This window comes from Phaseolus vulgaris, chromosome 2, assembly GCF_051622355.1.
Source record: "Phaseolus vulgaris cultivar YP4 chromosome 2, ASM5162235v1, whole genome shotgun sequence".
Classification (NCBI taxonomy): domain Eukaryota; kingdom Viridiplantae; phylum Streptophyta; class Magnoliopsida; order Fabales; family Fabaceae; genus Phaseolus; species Phaseolus vulgaris.
In genome coordinates this window covers 39,711,958-39,733,813 of record NC_143499.1, presented here as the reverse complement: position 1 = coordinate 39,733,813, position 21,856 = coordinate 39,711,958, and the positions used below count along the sequence as shown (strand labels likewise).

At 30.8% G+C, this 21,856-nt stretch overlaps 1 protein-coding gene across 1 annotated transcript; it reads left to right on the top strand.

Annotated features, from left to right (window-relative positions):
- The first annotated feature begins 3,695 nt into the window (after positions 1 to 3,695).
- Positions 3,696 to 8,501, top strand: NDB3 (NAD(P)H dehydrogenase B3). Its single transcript, XM_068613832.2, has 10 exons — positions 3,696 to 4,001; positions 4,696 to 4,951; positions 5,710 to 5,916; positions 6,117 to 6,367; positions 6,575 to 6,797; positions 6,936 to 7,040; positions 7,329 to 7,601; positions 7,692 to 7,813; positions 7,945 to 8,064; positions 8,182 to 8,501. Exons 1-10 carry the CDS (start codon positions 3,910 to 3,912, stop codon positions 8,267 to 8,269), a joined length of 1,737 nt encoding a protein of 578 aa, XP_068469933.1. The 5' UTR covers positions 3,696 to 3,909; the 3' UTR covers positions 8,270 to 8,501.
- The last annotated feature ends 13,355 nt before the right edge of the window (positions 8,502 to 21,856 follow it).

The following is a 21,856-nucleotide window of genomic DNA, read 5'->3' as shown; positions in this document are numbered from 1 at the left end:
GTAAAGTTAAGGTCGTGTTGTACATGTATAATTTTAGTGTGAATTTCATAAAAATAATATTATTATTAAATATTTTTTTAAATTTAAAATTTTATACACATTAATTAATAAAAAATCACTTAAATATTTTTAAATAATAATTTAACAATATTATATAATTTCTGTACTATTTTTATTACATATTTAAAAAGTTATAGAATAATAATTCATTATTTTTTAAATAATTTTATAAAGATTTACTGTTGGGGTTTAGGGTGTTATATTTTGCTTAGAGTTAGGGTTTAAGGATACATTTTATATTTTATGGTTTAGAATATGTGGTTTATAATTTTTACCCAGAGTTTAAAATATATGATTTAGAGTTTAAGTATGAGATTTTTATTAGGTTTTACACAATTTTTTAATTATTTTTTAATTAGAAAATAACTAAATATTTTTTAACAATTCAATTAATTGTTTAATTTTTTTAAATGTACATATTATATTTTTTATTAACCAAAATTTTAAAAAAATAAAATTAATGAAATCCATACAACCGAGGCATACACAGCATGTCATTAAGTTTACTATTTTTTTACAATTTTTGTGTTACAAATTTTACGATAAATCATGATCTATTTATACGACTTTTACACACACAAATTTATAATATAAGTTGTGTGTATGAAACACGACTTTTATAGAGTAAACTCATATTTTTGTCTTATCACTTATTTTCGTTTAGAATAAAAAAATGTAGAAATGTACGAAGAAACACCCTAACTCTATAGTTTTTGTTGTCACTTCATAAGTCAAACAAAAATATCATTTGATCTTAATTATACCTTACTTGGAATTGTTAATAAATCAAAGTCTTACATTAATAAAAAATGAATCTCAGTATACTTTTTAATCATATTAAAGTTTCTAATACTCCATTAAATTTTGATTAAGGTTGTTCTTAAAATCAAGTCTCTTATGATAATAAGAGTTTAACCTTAACATAGCTTTTTAAAATAAGTTGATGAGGTCGTTTGAAGACCATTAAACAAATTCAAAGTTGTGTCTTTTAAACAATCAACAAATATCTTACAATGTATAGAGTATACTCTATGTGACTCCATTACTCAATCATAAACATTTGTTGTCTAAAACTTCTTATATTATTGTTTTTATTTATTTATGAAAACTCCACTTTTGCATAATATAAGAGGAGAATAGATTTTAACTCAATTTTAATTAAGAACAATTGAAAAATCCTAGTACTTTAGTTGGAACCTCACACTCCATTTGTCTTATATTGTTGATCTAAGTATGCAAAATTATCTTTTCATCGTTTATGTGTCAATGAATCTTCTTGTTTCTTCATCATATACCAAGTCACTCAAATTTCCTCTTCTTTTTCTTAGCCTCGTCATTTTGTTATAGTTTATTCATTCTCTCCTTGATTTTGCTACATTGTTAAAGTATCACTTAGGATGGAAGACAAAATTTTCTTTAAGTTCCATTGTAGGAATTAACTAGTTTTAATATGAGCTTCTTTAATATAGGGTGAAAAAGCTACACTAAAGTATTACTGAACCTAATATCTTTTATCTTTGAATTGTGTAAGTGGTTATGTTTTTATGAAACTATTTTATCACATTTATGTTCTCCAAAAAAAAATCTAATAATGGAAAAAAAATATAGTATATCAAGTATAACATAAATTAAAAAATATTATAATCATTACTTTATATGGACATATAATTGGAATAAGATACACTAGAAGAAAATCATGAAATAGAAATCAATTTTTAGATACCAAAATAATTAGTTGCAATAGTAACTAAATTAGAGACCATTTTAGAAACTAAAAAAAAAATTGGTTTCTAAATTAGTTTCTATTATGGTTAAATAGTTTCTAAATTGATATCTAATTAGTAAGCAAAGTTTTTGCTACCAAATTTAGAAACTAAATAATTGGTAGTTAAAACTTTGGTTGCTAATTAGATAACAATTTAGAAACTATTTACTAATAATAGAAATTAATATAGAAACCAATTTTTTTTAATTTATAAAATAATATATAATTTAATTACTACTGCAACTAATTATTTTGATCTTTACAAATTTTTCTATTTCATGATTTTATTCTAGTGATACCTGAGATAATGTAATAGGTAGATCACAATTTTTTATACTCTTTTATAATCGATTGATTATTATTTTTGTATTTAGAGTATTTTAATGCAGAGATCATATTCAGAAATTCAATATATAGGTTTTATAAAATAAATTCGGGTTACAACATAATGAAATGAAAAAAAAAATTCTTAAATTTAAAACTGAGTTTTAAATTTTCAAACACTAAAGTACAAATAAAGAATTATAATAATATATATCTTATAACATTTTTAAAATAGACATAAACTTATAAACAAATCTTTAAAATATGTAATAAAATAAGAGTCTCTTGAAATAAAATATAATATAATATATATAATATAGATGTCATAAATGTGTGGCATAGAATAAGAACCATGGAAGTCTACATACTAAGAATGAGTCTCAAATTATATAAGGAAAGAGAATAAGGTGATTATTGTAGACAGATGGACCAGTCTGTCAAATGAACCAAACAAACCTTAACGAATTGATCATAAAAATTAACGAACTAGTTTCAAAATATTTGTACTTAAAGGAATGAAAAAGGAGGCACAAACCGTAAACGTGTGTCATGTGCACCTGCTTCCTCTATTGTCTGGCAGCGTTTTTTGAGCCTAACAACTATTAATAATCAATCATAAACAATTAGATTTCAATTTTCCACAAGATCGGTGCTCCATTCGCTTCATTTTAAAAACAATCATCTTTATATCCTTTCTTTAAAATTAATGTTAATATTGTAAATAGTTTAAAATTAATGTCAATATTGTAAATAGTTTTATTTCGATATAGTCTCAACATCATTTAAAAGTTAATATAAAAAATAATTTATATATTTTTTTCTTTTAATCTGCTTAAGAACAAGACTTTAATACATATAATATATCAAAATACTATGATTCTATAATGATATGTTATTTTTTCAACTTCATGTAAGAATGCAAATGGTTCAAAACTAAAAAGAGATTTAAAAAAAACACTCTCATCCTCTTTAACTCTTGATTAAAGACTTGTTTTTTCAAAAAAATTACATTATTTTGAAGATAAAACTAATAATTATTTATATACATTTTTCTCTATTTGACACTAATATATTTTTAAGTAATTAAATAGTACAAAATAGTTTTAAATTTTTAATACATTTAAGTTAAATACTATAAAAGTCCAATTTTGATGGTGTATTATTCATTGACTATAATTTGTAACCAACAAAATAAATACTTGAAAATTCACGTTGATTATTGACATGAAAACTATGATTGTATATATTGCATCCTTCCGAGGACAGTAATTTCTTTTATAAAAAAAATTTGTATTGTTACAGTGTTTACTATAAAGTATGATTACATATTCCGAGTAATATACTCTCCTACTAATTTTTCTATGAATGGTAAATTTTTGTTTTATGAAAAGTATTAATGGAAAAAAATAAGTACATGTATTTGGCAATTAAAATAAATTTATACTTACCACATAAAGAAAGAAAAACAAGAGAATTGATATGAAGACATATTAGAAGTATTAAAATTATTGGTGCATTAATACATCATTAATCTGGTGGCTGCTACATGCCTTCACCTACTCTTTTCTTTAATCTTCTTTTTTAGTTTAATTTAAATTGAAAAGTAGAAGGGAAAGTGATCACGGAAGGTATCACCGCCTAGAACTCACGCGCTTCGTGCTCTGTAACTGATTCTTTCATCCAATTCATTTCAATTCACCATTCTCTCTCTTCCCACCATTCCGGAAACTCCATCCCGAACCTTACTGTAACAACAGAAAATGCGGAATTTCACTTTCTTTAAACGACTTTCTAGTGCTTTCGGTGACCACGGTTCCAACTTCAAGCTTGTGCTTCTCTGCACCACCGTAAGGTACCATCAACTTCTAACTTCCCGAGTTCTTCACTTTCTTTTTCCACAAACACAATTTTGCTTTCACTTATCGTATCTTATTTTCGCCTCTACTTCGCTGAATTTTGCTTTAAAGTCAGATTCTTGTACTGCAATAAAAAACAACATTTGATGGCAAAAATATATTCAAAATTATTATCCGATCTTCTGCGTCCAACTCTGTTCTGTATTCAAGTTACAACTTAATTGAATATATAGGTATTACATGAGTTCATAGATCTATGAAGACTTATGCAGAAATGACGCACATATATTGTACAATTTAATTCATATACACCCCGTGTAAGAGAAATGTATAATGTCTTCTGACTTCATAAAATGGAAAGGAGTAGTTAATTTTGATCATAGATTATTACATTATCTATATTATGATGTAGTAAATTGAACGCTGGAAACTTTTTCTTGTAATTTGAAAATCTGGATTAATTGACACAATTAATCTATGGGAAATCATGCGATAATTTCGGACCGTTGTTTGAATTCACTAATAATTTCTGAATTTTGACACATTCAGTAAAATGCGCTGTTAAATTAATTATCCTATGATAAAATTAATAATGGGTAGTTGCAATAGAATGGATTTCAATAAAATATTTACAAATAGCACTGCATATTTGTGTGATGTGTGAAGAGGAGAATGGTTTGGTTGATGCAGTGGTGGAGGGGTTCTGGCTTACGGAGAGGCTGTAGGGGCATCTGAAGCAGCGGTGCCGGAGAAGAAAAAAGTGGTGGTGCTGGGAACAGGGTGGGCTGGCACGAGTTTCTTGAAGAATCTGAACAATCCCAGATATGAGGTTCACGTGGTCTCGCCTCGCAACTACTTTGCATTCACTCCTTTGCTGCCTAGTGTTACCTGCGGCACCGTCGAAGCCCGCAGCATTGTCGAACCTGTCCGCAATATTTTCCGGAAGGTGATCATCAAAACAAAATAACTCACTTGCTCCCTGTTTCATAATATTCATTTTCGGGGTTGTTATTTTTAAGGATACTTACGAATGATTAAATTTTTTGTAGGAGAGCTGCCATAATTGTTCTACCTTACTTGAATTGAATTAAGGGTTTATAGTTGTCCTGTCAGTTGAACTTGATAACATAACTCCCTCTTTTTCTTTTAAGGATTTTTTTATCAATTAAAAATATAAAGTTTATTTTAAAGTACTTATGAATTACATTTAAACTACATGAATATAACTATTAGATTAAAAAAATGTTTTTTATTTATTGACCTCTGTACTTGTAATAATTTCAAGCCATTCACTTGTAAAGTCATTTACAATGGTTGATTACGGTTAGGAGTTAATCATAAATTGTTGGGTTGGTACAATAAGCACTATGGAAACTAAATGGGAATGCGCATGCATCCACTGTGCTATATTTTCCGTGAAACAGAGGTTTATTCTCATGTCATGGATCATGTCTTTTTTTTATCAGCAAATGGATCATGTCTAATGTAACCGAAGTTTGCCTTTCCTATTGTAAGGGAATTTCTGTTTCTTTTAAGGATGGGCTTATCTGAATCACATTTATGAGATTGCAAGGCGTAGTGAAATAAAGCATATATTGCTGTGATAACGAAATGCTACTAACCACTAGGAAATATACATATTCTGTTAATTGGATTGCCATAATAGAAATTTGCTTAATTCATTGCTGTCTATCCTCCACGCAGAAAATGGTGGACGTTCAATTCAGTGAAGCAGAATGTCTTAAGATTGATGCAGCAAACAGGAAGGTATACTGTCGATCTAATATAAGTAATAATTTGAACGAGAAAGAAGAATTTGTGGTGGACTACGACTACCTAATCATAGGCGTAGGAGCAAATGTCAACACATTTAATACTCCGGGAGTGACTGAGAATTGTCATTTCTTGAAGGTAACTTTATTTATCACATCATTATTGTGCATCATATTATCATGTGTTTTGGTGTAGTTTTTTTTTTTTTCTAAAAGGAAAAAAGAAAGTTCTGAGGAAAAGGGGGCAAATCCAATGATGTCTTAGGTGATGGACATCCCTTTTGCAGAGGACATTTGTGGCTTTTTGTTATCTTATGGACATGTGTGTATACTGTTCAGGAAGTAGAAGATGCGCAGAAGATTAGAAGAACCGTTATTGACTGCTTCGAGAGAGCAAGTTTGCCAAGTGTAAGTGAGGAAGAAAAGAAGAGAATTCTTCACTTTGCTATTGTGGGAGGTGGTCCAACTGGAGTTGAGTTTGCAGCCTCACTACATGACTTTGTCACTGAGGATTTGGTCAATTTATATCCTGGGATAAAAGATTTAGTTAAAATTACGCTTCTGGAAGCTGGAGATCATATTTTGAGCATGTAAGCGTCAAACTCTCATTACACCTTTCTCCTTATTCATAACTTGTTTAATGATGCTTTGCTGTCCCTTATTTGTGTTTATGAGTAGCCCAAGTTTGGAAGTATTAGATTCAATCATGGATTTTACATATGCGGGTGGGTGGTTTTGTTGTTTAAAATCGAGCTTACTACGAGCATATACATTTTCATTCTTAAGCTCTTTTATAGGTTTGACAAAAGAATCACTGCTTTTGCTGAAGACAAGTTTCGAAGAGATGGTATTGATGTCAAAACAGGATCCATGGTTGTGAAGGTTTCCGATAAAGAAATTTCTACTAAAGAAATGAAAAATGGAGGAGAAGTTTCTACAATTCCATATGGAATGGCTGTCTGGTCAACTGGTATTGGCACTCGTCCATTTATAAAAGATTTTATGTCACAAATTGGTCAGGTATGTCATGGGAAAGTTTCCATTTTAGTTGTTCTGATTAATATTCCAAATCATGTTTCTCGACTAGTTTTATTTATTTTTCACCAAATAATTTTTTCATTCATTTATTATTTACTTGAAATTGATTATTCTGAACAGATTAACAGACGGGCCATAGCTACTGATGAGTGGTTGAGAGTTGAATCAACTAGCGACGTGTATGCACTTGGTGACTGTGCTACAATAAACCAGCGAAAAGTCATGGTATATTATACTATTTAATTAATATTGGACATTGTTACTAGTGCATGTTTTCAACTATGTGCAACACTCCAGCTCTATTCCATTCTTACTGAGAATTGTTTACTGTAAAGTCTGTAACGTTACAACTGAATTTGTTTATTTAGTTTCTTCATTGTCTTTCATTGGAGTAACATATTGCATAAACCTAAATATATCGACAATCTGGGACCGTATGATGTGTGCTATTGGAATTTCAAATGATATATTTTGTCCTGTTGTTGATCATTAATTTGGGTTTTGGCATTTTAGGAAGATATTGCAGCAATATTTAAGAAGGCTGACAAGGACAATTCAGGAACTCTCACTGTCAAGGAATTTCAGGAGGTATTGGATGACATCTGTGAGAGATACCCTCAGGTGGAGCTATATCTAAAGAGTAAACACATGCACGACCTTGCTGATTTATTGAAAGAGTCCAAGGGAGATGTTGAAAAAGAATCTATTGAACTGAATATCGAGGAACTCAAAACCGTACTCTCTAAAGTGGATTCTCAGATGAAATTTCTTCCTGCTACAGCGCAGGTGCATGTCATGTTATCTGCAAGTTGTATTCTATTTTCTGCTTTTGTTTCTTTAGTGATGTGACTTCAGGTTTCTTAAACCGCATATCAGGTTGCATCTCAGCAAGGCATCTACCTGGCCCAGTGCTTTAATCGGATGGAAGAGTGTGAGAAAAATCCAGAGGGTCCTATCAGGTTCAGGGAAGAAGGACGCCATCGCTTCAAACCCTTTAGGTAACATGATCATATTATTTAATAGCTTTAGTTTTATGGGCTCTCTACCTTGACATGATGAATGTGATTCAAGGTTTTTCATTGGTTGGTCAATGTTTTCCTCATTACTACGTGGTTGATTGTTCCTCAAGGTACAAGCATTTAGGTCAATTCGCTCCTCTAGGAGGAGAACAAACCGCTGCACAACTTCCTGGCGATTGGGTTTCAATTGGACACAGCTCTCAATGGCTGTGGTATTCTGTCTATGCAAGGTACTGAGTTTTCCTTTTGCTTAATATCATATTATATTCTTAAAAATTAAAACCAGAAAGACTCATAATGCATTCTGATTATAAAGTTACTAAAGCTTCATCCAATGTTTTGAACAGCAAGCAAGTAAGTTGGCGCACAAGGGCGTTAGTAGTAACAGACTGGACAAGACGCTTTATTTTTGGGAGGGATTCAAGTCAAATCTGAAAGAGTTTCAATATTTTGCAGAAGTTTTGCAGTGAAAATATTGCAGAGCTCGTCAATTTTCAGTTGATATTTATATACAGATCTCTTTTTTCCAAGTCCTAATTCTTTGAATAACACAAACGGACCCCCATATGGGATTTGTCATCATGCTTTCTCCAGATTCCAGTTTATGTATGAATTTTTTACACTTTCCTTTCATGCTTCTGGTATTGGAATTGCAGCATTTGTGAATGTCCCAGTTTGCAGATTTATTTCTCGAAGATTTTGGCTTTTCACGCCTAATCATTCCAGTTATATTGGTTAAATATTTTAGTATTAAGTTTTTTCAATTTCTGATGGAGGACATAATCGTATTTAAGCACTCTATAAAAAAGAATAGCTTAGTAACCCGCTAATCACTTTAATAAAATTATTTATAAGATTTTTTATTTACTGTTTCCATTTATACATTATAATAAATATACATGTATATTATAATTAAAAGATAAGGGTATAAATAATAAAAAATATTATAATAAATCTACATGTATATTATAATTAAAAACAAAGGGAAAGATAAGGGTATAAATAATAAAAAATTAATTAAAAATAAGACTTTGATTTTCGTTAATAGTAATGGAAAATGAAAATGGTTTCTTTAAAATTTAACTGGTATTTTAGTATTGGTAGAAGTTAATGCTAAATGAGAAATATAAACATTTATCGTGAATTTTCTCTTTGCATTGATTTATCTTTCAAGATCATATTTTTCTAACTTTGTAATGATTAGTTTGGTTCCATTAAGCAGCTATTATTATTTTGGTACTATTGTCAAGTAATTAGTTCGGTACCATTTTAAGTTTCAACATGTGATTTAAAATACCTAAGGCGAATATTGTGTTAAAATAAATCTAAAATATGTCCATGATCAAAATGAATAATATGTCACTTTAAAATATGGGAAAAAAGAGACGTAAACACGAAATTTCTTCTTCATGCACTACTGATAACATGTAATCATTTATCATGTGAATTATTTTTTTAATATTAGAGAATCAAAACTTAGCTGTCAAGAATTTTATTTTTTTAATGTTTAAGAATTAAAAGTAAATAATACTTTAATATATTTAAAATTTGATATTTTTCTATCTACGCAAAATATCATTACTCAAGTATTACACATGGTACATACATATAATTAGGCCTCTAATTTACAAGCAACATTGTAAATAATCTTTGTAAAGAATGTGAATACCTTAATTAATTGTTAATATAACACAAATTAGGAATGTGTCTATTACATAAATCCTAAACTCGTTACATAAAAGGTCAGCAACTAAAATGATCAATTCTATAATTTTAAGGTCAACATAAAATTTTTGTGTTGTAAATTTCATCATGGATAAAGATTACTTTGAAAAATAATGAAGTTCTCAACTTTTTAAATGCTTCATATGGTAGCAAACAGAAGAACTCTCCACTCTTGTTTCTATTTAAAAAATAAATAAATTAAAGTGTTTAAAGATGCTCCAACTCTTGTAAAAAAATCTATCTTAAAATTAGTGTTATATGATAGACAAAGATCAAAAGGTCTAGCTAAAACAAAAGTTACAACATTCAGCGTACCTTTAAAAAAAGAATTTCTACATCATAACCAAAATCCAATATAAAAACCAATAATCTTTATAATTACTTTGTTACATTGACTCTTTATGTTATCAAAATATTAAATGTATTTTTTAATATTTAAAAATTAATAGAATAATATTACATTACTAAAAAAAGTTTTCCCCAAATCCAATTTTTTTAGAGTGAAATTTGTTCAAAGTTAAGGCATGCAAGTCTATACAAAGGTGTTTAAATGATAAGAAAAATATCCATCCTTAAATGAATTACAATAGTTATCTACAAATATTATATCATCTATTTATTTTATTCAATGACACCATTACAATGTATTGATTGTAATGCATTTAATTTCCTATATTATATCATATAATATATATATATATATATATATATATATATATAATTTTGACAGATTGGGCCTAAGAGGACTCACGACCTGGTGGGCCTTTACAAGTTCATACAAAAATTTGGAAGGTGTTTCTTTTTGCACTTCGAAAAATCAATGTCTGAAAATACAATTTTACTCCTTTTTTTTAAATAATTTTCGAATTAGCTTTTTCGGATTCATCCCAGAGAGCCTTTTTCTGAAATTTATAACTGTATTTTGAAAAACTTCTTCTAAAAAAAATTCAGAAAACATTTTCAAGAAAAGATTTTCGGAATGTGTTTTGCAGAATGAATTTTTTAAATGCATTTTGGAAAGAGCTTTGTAAATGAGACCAGATTAAATGGGGGTATTTTAGTCTTTTTAATTATTTGATGGGGTGAAAAAAGCTTTATCGGGGTACTGGAAGAAACACCCAAATTTTGAATGATAAACAGTAAACATCACCTCTAACTATGTGTGTGGGTGTTTGTTTTGGGGGAATCTATTATTTTTCATGAATGCAAAAGATGTTAAATCCAAAATGCATTAAAAATGTATTTTAAAACGATTTTTCAAATATTCATTTATAGTCCTGAAATTAACCTCTGAGTATAACAGATTCCGATCAAATCAAACATATCCAGAAAACTTAAGCAAAGGTGGATATATACAGGACTATGCCCAAACTAGTGATTCCAACAAATAATCAGAAAATTCATAAAATCTCATTAGATTCTTCAGGACTCTGATTCCTGATCCTGTCCTATATTATTAGCAAAATCTTAGCTGTGCAAAATTGTCACATACATAATGTCACAACTAATAATATCCATGAAAATTATTTATTGAGTCATCATATCAGTCTTTTAATTAAATTAGTTTCTAATTCTCAGCATAAAATAAGAAAGGACAAAATTATTTTATTTTGATATTATGCAATTAGTTAATTGTACAAGTTGGTTTATCATTGCAAGGGACATATCTCATATTATTATTAACATTAATATGATTCTATTGTCTTTGAATTGATTTAGCCAAATTTATTAATGAGATTCTTAGATTCTTTGATACCCATAAACATGATAGTAAGTAGAGTTTGGATTATATTTGATATTCAGATTCAATCTAACAGTTAAACATCACTGCCATTTCACATTGGTTGATGTAAAAATGATCAAGCTAGTTATGTTCCTACGTTACAGTCTTCTTCTCTCCGGTCTCTCGATTGGGTTCTAATCCGAACACGATTGGGGTGTGTCTGCGAAGACACTTCGACAATCAAGTCAGTTCGAGAGTTAAGTATCAGAAGAGTAGAGAGTGAATAGTTACCTCGAGTGTTATGTCTCCTCCTCTATTTATACTGTTATGGATGAACTCTGACTGCTATGAACCTACTTTTAAGTCCAATTGAAGACCCAATTGGACCATAATCATGTTTTGCGTTTAACCTGGTTTATTCTCGTCTAATTACATATTTGACGGTTAACCTTATCGGCTAGTCGGCTTCCCGACCATCCGGTTGTACAAGGTCCATTCTTAATAGATAACATCATAGATGACTATTGAATGGTAAAAATAATAAAAAAGTTGGTTGGTAATACGTAGTGAAGTGGGTGGTACTGGTAGATTGTGTGGTTCTTTATGGTTGGTGCATCGACGATAAGATACAGCAGAATATAGTTCTGTGATCCTTAAAGGTGCGAAGAAAAAGAAAGTGTGGCGTTGCCGACAAAGGATACATTCCCCGTAAACCATGAAATATGTTGTGCTATGGTCATACATAGAGCTTGAATGTCCACTCGTAATGTAAGGCCAATTTTGAAAAGAGGAAAAGGAAGTAGAAGACAATTGATGTTGATAAATGGGGTCTTGTCAATCACAAATGGTGGGATATGTAAGCATGGAGGGTCATCAGAAACCAAGAACAACCCTTTCTGCATTCGCTGGTCAATGCGCATACACAATATTGATGGTCTACAAACTTTACAACCTGTTCAAACTGCTTCCATCATCCTTTCACGTACTTTCCATGGAAATTACTTTCAAATGTGCTTATCCTAAATAGTGTATTGGTTCGACCAATAATATCGAGTATTACATCGACTACAGATATAAATATCGAGTATTAGGAGATTTCTCATCGATTACTGATATATACATTTAATAATATATAATTAGAGTACAAATTTTACTTTATGAACTAATCTTACAAGATTAAATTAAACTTAAAAGTTTTCTTCTTAAAATGACTGGTCTTAGTGGTCTTAGTGTAAACAAACTTTTGTATCTTGGTAAGACGATCAACATTAAAAGTTAAACGTCATATTATTTATTAAACCACTTGAAGAATTAATGTAAATAATGAAAAATCTCTTCCTAAAATATTTTTAGGTGAGAGTATCACTTGACATGTTTCTTTTTAAAAATAATTGTGAATACTTGGATTTATTCATTTTTTTCTATATATATTATTTATCGGATATTAAGGTGGGGGAGTGTCTTGTGATAAATGGGTAGAAATTTGTGATAAAACTCAACTCACACTAGAGGAGATGAGAGATTGTTAGGAATTAAAGTATCACTTAAAAGTTTCACATTAAGTAGAAATAAAAAAACATCATATAAGAAAAAAAAGAATCATAGATACTAAATCTTAAAGTGCGATAAAAAAAACTAAATCTTAAATTTTTTGGTTGAAAATGACATAACAAAAAAATTATTAAATAACAACTAATCTTATGTACAACAAATAATTAGTTACCATATTAACTAAGTTAGATACTATTTTATAAATTAAAAAATTATTAATATCTAAATTAATTTATATTATTAATAAAAATTTACATGTATCTATCATTATCATTGACTACCAAGATTTTAGTTACTAGCTACTTTAAATTATAAATTAATTCATCTAAAAAATAATTTTAAATCTAAAATTCTTGATAGTACTTTTTTATAAGCAAACATTGATAGTTAATGTTAGATATCAATTTAAAAACTAATTTATAATTTTTTATTAATGATAGAAATTACTTTAAACATTAATAATTACTTTTAGTTTATAAAATAATATCTAACTTAATCAATATAATAATTAATTATTTTTTATTTTTAAAATTAATTATTTTCTTGTGATTTTACTTTATTTTATACTCGGAAGTCTTACCTCGTTTGATGATGAATTTCCTTAATATATGTTGTAGAAAGATCCCACATATATATGTAACGCACTAGGGATGAATCTTTTAGCTAAGGTATGGTTTAGCTTGGGAGACAAACATTGTCAATGGATAATAGTGCACCAGCCCAATCCATGCAGGTAAGGGATCAGCCCATATTTTCTTTTTCATAAACTCACTTCAATTTCATTACATTTCTAAAATAATACCAAACAACTACAATCTTCAATAATTAACTTTCTAATCAACAATTATACATACAAACTTTATGTTCTCTACAATATATATTCTTTCACTCTAGAGAATTTGGATAACTAGAAAAAGGGTATAACTATTACGATCGAGTGTTCTTCAATAAAAAAAAAAAAACTCCTATTAAACAGTCCCTCTCTCACGTTCTAATGAAACATATTGAAAGATTGAGAAAGTTTGGTGAACTCACGTTGCCAATGTTTTTAATAGTTTCATCATATACTTTTATTTAGAGTGATTGTTTTGCAACTGAATTAATAACATTAACCTTAGTTATCATCTCAATTTTTATCGATTTTATAAGTTTGAATTAGATTTAAATTCTTCTTTTTAATATCATATCAAAGTTATTTAAAATTTATTATGGTCAGGTTTGCGACTTATTAGATCATTATCAAATTTCATAGTATATAAATAAAATAATGGTAAATTTTACTTTATAATAAATAAATTTTATAAAATTAAATTAGATTTAAAATTTATATTTTAATATGATATTAAAATTATTTAAATTTTATTATAATTAAAATTTGTTGAATTTATTGAGTCATACTATCAAATTATTATCGAATTATATACATTTTATAATATATAAATGAATCTATTAATTAAATTTAAACTTAGTGGATGAATTTGAAATTGTAATTCACCAGAAGTTGTGGAATGTTACTAAATTATCATTTTTAAGCATGTTTAAATTAACGGGCTTATTTGAGCCGTAAAAGTGATTGATGAGGATGGGTATTTAGATTAATTTATAGATATTTTGTGTCAGAAAAACTGGATGCACAATGATATTGAACATCCCATGTGCTATGAAATAAGCAATAAGACAATTAATTAGAGTGATCCAGAAAACGATGCCAACACCATTATTTGTTATTCCTGGGGGCATCAACAAGTTTAGTATTTGACATACCATTACACCCAGCTCATGCCCACGCTCTGCACTCAAATGCAATGCTAAAGGTTAATAATATAAAGCATCGATATGTGAACATCAAAAATTTCAAATTTAATCAATGCTCATATTTTTTTTTATTTCCCTCTACTCTCTTCAACTCGATCTTGTATATTACTATAATTGGTAAAAACAATAGTTGGTCTGAAGAATTTTCTCATAGAACATTAAATTGTTCACAAAATATATTGTTTTCATAATATATATAATATATATTAAGAAATGCAATTTAAGTTTAACTCAACCTTATAAAATCAGTTCTATGAGATTGAGTTAAGTTTAAAGTTCATTTGTTAATATGATATCAGTCAATTTAAAGTTTACCATAACGAGAATTTGTTAGACTTATTCAGGTCATCCGCTATTTGGCTGCTATTGAATTATCCATAAATATACAGTTCAACACACAAGTTGGTGAGCCTCGGCGTGAGGGGTGTGTGTTGGAGATCCCACATCGACTAGATATAAGAATATTTTATAATACATAAGTGAGTGTAAACCTTACCTATAAGCCGGTTTTATAAAGTTGAGTTAGGCTCAAAGTCGACTTCTTAATATGATATTAGAGTCATTTAAAGTCTATCCTAACGAGAGTTTGTGAGGTTTATTAGGTCACCACTATCGGGTCGTTATCGAACCACCCAAAAATATTTAATCTCACACATGATTTGGTAGTCTCAGTGTGAGAGGGGGTGTGTTGGATCCCACCCACTTCCTTTTTTATTGATTTCCAATGAATATTTCATAAATGACTTTTATTATATTCAAATATATTATTATTATTATTATTATTATTATTATTATTATTATTATTATTATTATTATTATTATTATATATATATATATATAGTGTTTGAGTGGGAAAAGACTTTGGAGAATCAACTTCTTCATAAGCTTCAAGGTCTGAGGTTGGATTTGGATGATAGATGAGTCTGGAAGGACGGTAAGTTTTCTTTTTTTACTCAGTTAATTATGCTTATGTTTTCTTAAGGGGCAAGCCAGAAGGGGGGAACAATGTCGTGTATGTAAAGTTTTGGAGGACTAAGGCTTTGTCATCGGCCCATGTCACTGCTTAGAGGGTGTTGGAAAATAAGTTAGCCACCAAGGATAATTTGGTAAGGAGAGGGGTATAGTTCGAGAGTAGTATATGCATTATGTGCGGGGTGGAAGAGGTGTCTAACCGCCATTTTTTTCAAGTGTAGGCTAGTTTGGCTTGCCTGGAGTCAGTGCTACGCTTGGTTAGGTTTGGTGTTCGTGGACCATTTTGATCCTTGTTTTCATTTCCTACAGTTTAGGAGTGTGTAATGCATCTGAATCTATTAATGCGGTTTGGGGGACAATTTGGATCGTTGTAGCAAGTGAGATTTGGAAACTCAGGAATAAGGTAATTTTTAACGGAGGGGTAGTGGATGTTGTTTTAGAAGTGTTTGCTCTTATTCAACTAAAGGCTTGGTCTTGGGTCGCCTCCAAGGTACCTTCAGCTTGTTTTTCTTATTCTAACTAGTGCATTGATCATCTGGTTTGCATGTATATGATTTAGTGTTGTTTTTTACTATTGGTTTTTCTCTAGTTGTTTGGTTGAATGTTGGTTCTTGTGTACCTCGTCGTTGTTAGGTGTCTTTAGTTTTTGTTTTGTTCTCAGGGGATGTGTTATTGTTCTGTATAAGGGTTAGACTTGATGGCATTCCTTTGAGCTCTTCTTTGCGTTTTGGTGATGAAATTGCGGAAGCTTGTGGAGGAGATGAGCAAGGCCTTCCTAGGAAGTATGGGTGCCTTGAAGGTGCATGAGAGTGGGGAATTGGGGAGGTTCGGCCAGCCCCTTTGAAGGTAATGAAGTGAAGATTAAAACCTAGATGCTAGGCAAAGAGTAGTGTATGGCTCAAATTTGGCAGCATAACAATACTCTATTCAATCTTGAAATACATGAGGTTGGCTCCTCCTTTTATAGGCTAAGGAGGACCTGAAATGATGCCCTAAATGATGAGCAAATGCAAGCCAAATGAAATGCAAAAGAGTAGCACATGGAGCACATGGCACATGGGTGCACATGGCCTCCTAACTTGCACATGGACGTCCTAGATTAGTGGAGAGCTTCTAGAAACCGTAGCTAATCTAGGTTAACTCCTCCTTAATCCTAATTTGCAGAATTTAAACAAAGGTTCATAAGGCTATTCTATTTACACCACAAATAAGACTAAGCTACACTTGTTGGGCCTTCTTAGACGTCACCCTTCTTGGATGTCAACTCTCTTAGACGCTCCTTGTGTGGCCTAGACGCTTCTTGTGTGGCCTAGACGTTCCTTGTGTGGCCTAGACGCTTCTTGTGTGGCCTAGACGCTTCTTGTGTCTCTTAGACGCTCTTTTGGGTATTGGGGCCTCTTCCATCAAGACTACCCCTGAAGTGATTCATATTTATTTAATTTTTTATTGATATATATTACAAAGTGGACTTTAAGCCCTAATTCAACTCCATAAAACTAGCTCATGGAGTGAGGTTTGTAGCCACTCATATATAATGAAATATTCTCATCTCTAGTCTATGTGGGATCTCCAACACACCCTCTCATGTCGAGAATGACAGCTCGTGCGTTAGACAACATATTATGGGTGGTCCGATAGCGGGTGACATGATAGGCCCAACAAACACTCACTAGGATAAGTTTTAAATGACTCTGATACCATATTACAAAGTGGACTTTATATATATTGTTGGAGTGGTTTTGGAACTATGAAATAATTTATGTTTAGGGTAAAGCTTAAAAAACGAGTATTTTTTTTAAAAAAATTACACACAATTAGGTCAACAATTGTAATTGAAAGTCAACCTGAATGAGTAGTTAAAAATCTCTTCTCCGTGATAAATATTTACCCGTATAACTTCTCTCTTTTAAACAGGTACTTTAGTCTATAAATAATTAATGTAAGAGATGTCATGATATTAAATTTTATAAACAATATAGACAGAAACTACCAAATATTAATAAATCTTTTTACTGCATAAAGGCTATACAATAAAAAAATTTAATCTAATAATGTTAATCACTTTTTTTTAAATGAATATATAATTACTTTTAAGAATAAAAAAAATATAAAGTTATTGTCCTTCACATTTTGTTGGTTTTTACGTATATTAACTCAAATTATCATCTGGATATAAATGAACTTGTGTGAGTTTAAGTAAGGATTTCAAATTTAGGTCAAATATGTAATTATATTGAAAAAATATTCAAAATAAGAGTTTTACATTGTTAATTCCAACGAAAAAATACTTCAGCTTCTAAAATAACCCATTAGCACATGAATTCGCACTATTTGGTTTTAAAAAGATAAATGTAGTAATTACTTGGTATCTCTGTCAAAATTAAATATGAAATTAGCAGTTATGGAAACAACACGTGTGTTTGAATTGAGTTTCCAACGCATGAATTTTAAATTTTTACGTCAAATCAATATAAAATCGCATAGGCTACATGATTGGCTTCAAACGTGGTCCATTATTCATAAACCAGACACACCCCATTTCCATACAAAACTTTCGAATATTTTATAATTTTTTATTATTAAGAAATGAATTCAAAGTCAGATGAATCGGTTACATCGTCTGAATTAAATAACATAATATAACAATACAATAAATAACAATTATCACTAGTATTGAATGAGTCAATGCAGATTCCTAAATATATGAAAAATATCTTTAATATAATAGATAAAACATATTAAATCGAATACACACTTCCCTAATATTAAGGAACCGTTACACTTCAGTTAACAACTGACCTTCAGTCCATTAAGGCCAAAAATTCACAAAACAATACTATAAATAGAGCTCTTGAGAAAGAGTAAAGTATGTTTATCTCATTCACTAGAATATAGCTACATCAGAACACTGACTTGAACGCAATTGCAGGTACCCCCGACTGAGCATCAATATTGAAGGAAGGAGGTTTAAGGACATTTGGAGATCACCGACACAACAACAATTCTACATCAAGTCACATGTACTATCTAGGTCCCTCTTTGTCCATACAAGTACAATTGGCGTCCATCGTGGGGTCGAGGTATTACTCAATTTCCAGTAACAAACAACAACCAACAACAATGGTATCAATAAGGAACAACACCAATAATAATCATACGACAGATGAACAAATAGCTATGATCCAAGCCCTTCAAGCATAAATGGAGAAACTGGGACAGAAGGGCATTGCAGATCAATTACATATTGAGGAGGATCGACGTCAACACAAGGAAGAGATGTCTCTTTTGAAAGAGCAAAATAATTGTTTGCAACAACAACTTGATGGACAGGAACGAGAAGAACAATCCCGGGCACCACCAACCCATCAAACACATCCACCCATTCCGATTCTCCCAACTCATCACACTCTTCAAACCCATCAAACTCACCAAAGTTCCATAAACAATCCTATCTCGGATGACGAAGAGGACCCAAGAGGACACAACCTAATCCTAGCAATTGGGCTATTTTTATATTTTTATCATTAAGCCCATAAGCGCAACGCAGGAAGTCACCTAACCCTAGCAAATTATGTTAAATAGGGGGCTAGAGACACAACCCTAGTGTGCCAGATTGAGAGGAAAACACCATTGAGTGAATCCTAACCAATTAGGAGAATGAAAGGTATTAGAAGTATGCGTGAAATTCTACCCTTTGGGATTAGGAGTAATCTAATCGAACTCTTATGGATGTGATATTTAAATATTTAATATTATGTTCTTTATTGAATATTGGTATTGTTGTTTTACTTCTAAACCGTTGTGACAGTTTGAGAATTTTAAATTTGACCGAGAGGTATTATAAACAACAATACTTAACATATTGTAGTGCTAGAAATATACCTGAAATGTTAATTTCCATTAACGTCTGAGTGTGATTCTAAGTTGTTTTTATAAATATGCGAGAAATTGATATTTAGGAAACATTCTTAAGAATTTTATGTGAGATATTGATATAAATGAATTTTCTACAGGCATCAATTTCAAACAAAGAACTTAATATTAACATGCTAATAAAAATACATGAGAGTGAGAAAGATAAAACCTAATCCCTATTTTTCCAATTGTAGCAACAACTCTTTAAATTGTTTTCTTGTTAATTCTTGTCATCATAACAATCCTCAAACCAACTTTTATTATTCTGCCTTTTTATATTTAGCGAATCTTTTACTTGAATATTCAGTTGTTCCTTGTTGGATCGATATTCGTCCTTAGGAAAAAATTATTACTTCTGAAAACGCGGTACATTTGCCGTAAAAAGTCATTAACAAAGCTACCAACTCCCGGGTAGGCAACTTATATGGAGTTGTTCAAAGACAACTAAAACCGCCTTATCCAAAGGTCACATCGATGACCACGACCAGACGATAATTTGACTAGGATTTTGGGTCCAATGAAAAGGAAATTTTGTTTGACCCTCCATGTTATAAAAATAATCTCGTCCGTCAGGCTCCACAAATATTTTGAAGTACTTTTCTTTAAAAAATTTATAAGAGGTAGTAAACGCCGCAAACTGAACACTCCCTGGTCGACTCGACAAAGACAACTAACTAACTGGATTACTTGGACGGGAATTGTAGTAAAACAAAAACGATTGAGGTGTGGGAATAATCCTAAATATATCACAAATGATCTTGAATGCCTGAAGACACGCCCACGAGTTGGGGTGCAATTGAGTCGGCGCCACATTAAGGATTTGAAGAACCCCTATAGTGAAGTCATCAAAAGGAAGGGCTATGTGTATATTATGGAAAAAGGTATTATAGAAAAAAAAAATCATGGGGTGCATTTTCTCACCCATGACAGACTCGGTCAGAGTAGCCAATATATCAACCATCAACGCGTTCGAGGGAGTGTCAGGTTTTATAAACAATACTTTGAATAGAAATTTATATCTAAAAGAGGTGGGGATTTTCAACACACGCGGATCAACCCTTTCATAACTTGGACCTTCTGAGACTTAATGGTCTGAGTTACTAGTCTCTCTCGCACTGTCAGATGCAATACGAGTAACCTCAAAAGACTCGATATTAACCACATTATTCGAAGAATCTATAAAAGAAGACATTACGAGAATACGACAACTAAAGAAGAAACTTGGTAGACTCGATAAACGGAGCAAATGACACAAGTTCTATAGGCAACAAAGAAAGCGTAAACCCTGCCACGTTGAAATGATGCCCTATTTATAGGAAACCAAATAGAAGAGAGGTTATTACGTCCCTCGTTCGGAGTCGTCAGATCTATTTCCATCCAATGGTTAATATCACTCGGCATAAGAAATGACACAAAATCTTCATCGTCAAACTCATCTGATTAAACAACGCACATCAAACCGACAGTTTTTTTCCTAAAAAGCAAACGTCACATCCCTACCAAGCATTAAATGCTTCCAGCGGTCACATCTCGCCTCGGGAACTCCATCAGTTATTTTTGGCTCTTTAGAAGTTAATCTCTTCGAGCTTGGGGGCAAGTGTATCGGTCGTACCGGACGAGCCAGTCTTAGTGATCGACCACCCGAGTCAAATAACATAATATAACGAATACAATAAATAACAGTTATCACTAGCATTGAATGAGTCATTGCACATCCGAAATATCTGGAAAATACCTTCAATATAACAAATAAAACAGATTAAACCGAATACACACTTCCCTGATATTAAGGAACCGCTACACTTCAGTTAACAACTGACCTCCAACCCATTAAGGCCAAAAGCCCACAAAGCAATACTATAAATAGAGCTCTCAAGAAAAGAGTAAGTTACGTTTTTTCCATTCACTAGAATATACCTAAACCAGAGCACTGACTTGAGTATCAAAGTGCAATCACAATACCCGACCGACCGACCGAGCACCAATATTGAAGGAAGGAAGTTTAAGGACATTTGAAGATCACCAACACGTCAGCAATTCTACATGAAGCCACAAGTATTATATGGGCCCCTCAGCCTATACAAGTACATAAGATATCCTTATTTTTAATCGATAACAAACAATGTTTTTTTATAAAAAAAAATCTAATAGTTTTAGTGGACAGTGTTTGGTGATTTGTGTATGTCTTTATGTATTTTGGTATTTGATGTGTTGTTATTTTCTAGTTGTTGTCAAGGAAAAACTTTTTTTGTTGGTTTTGGAGTAAGTAATAGCTAGTAGTTTTTGTTGGAAGTTTGGAATAGATTGGTGTGTGAGATCCT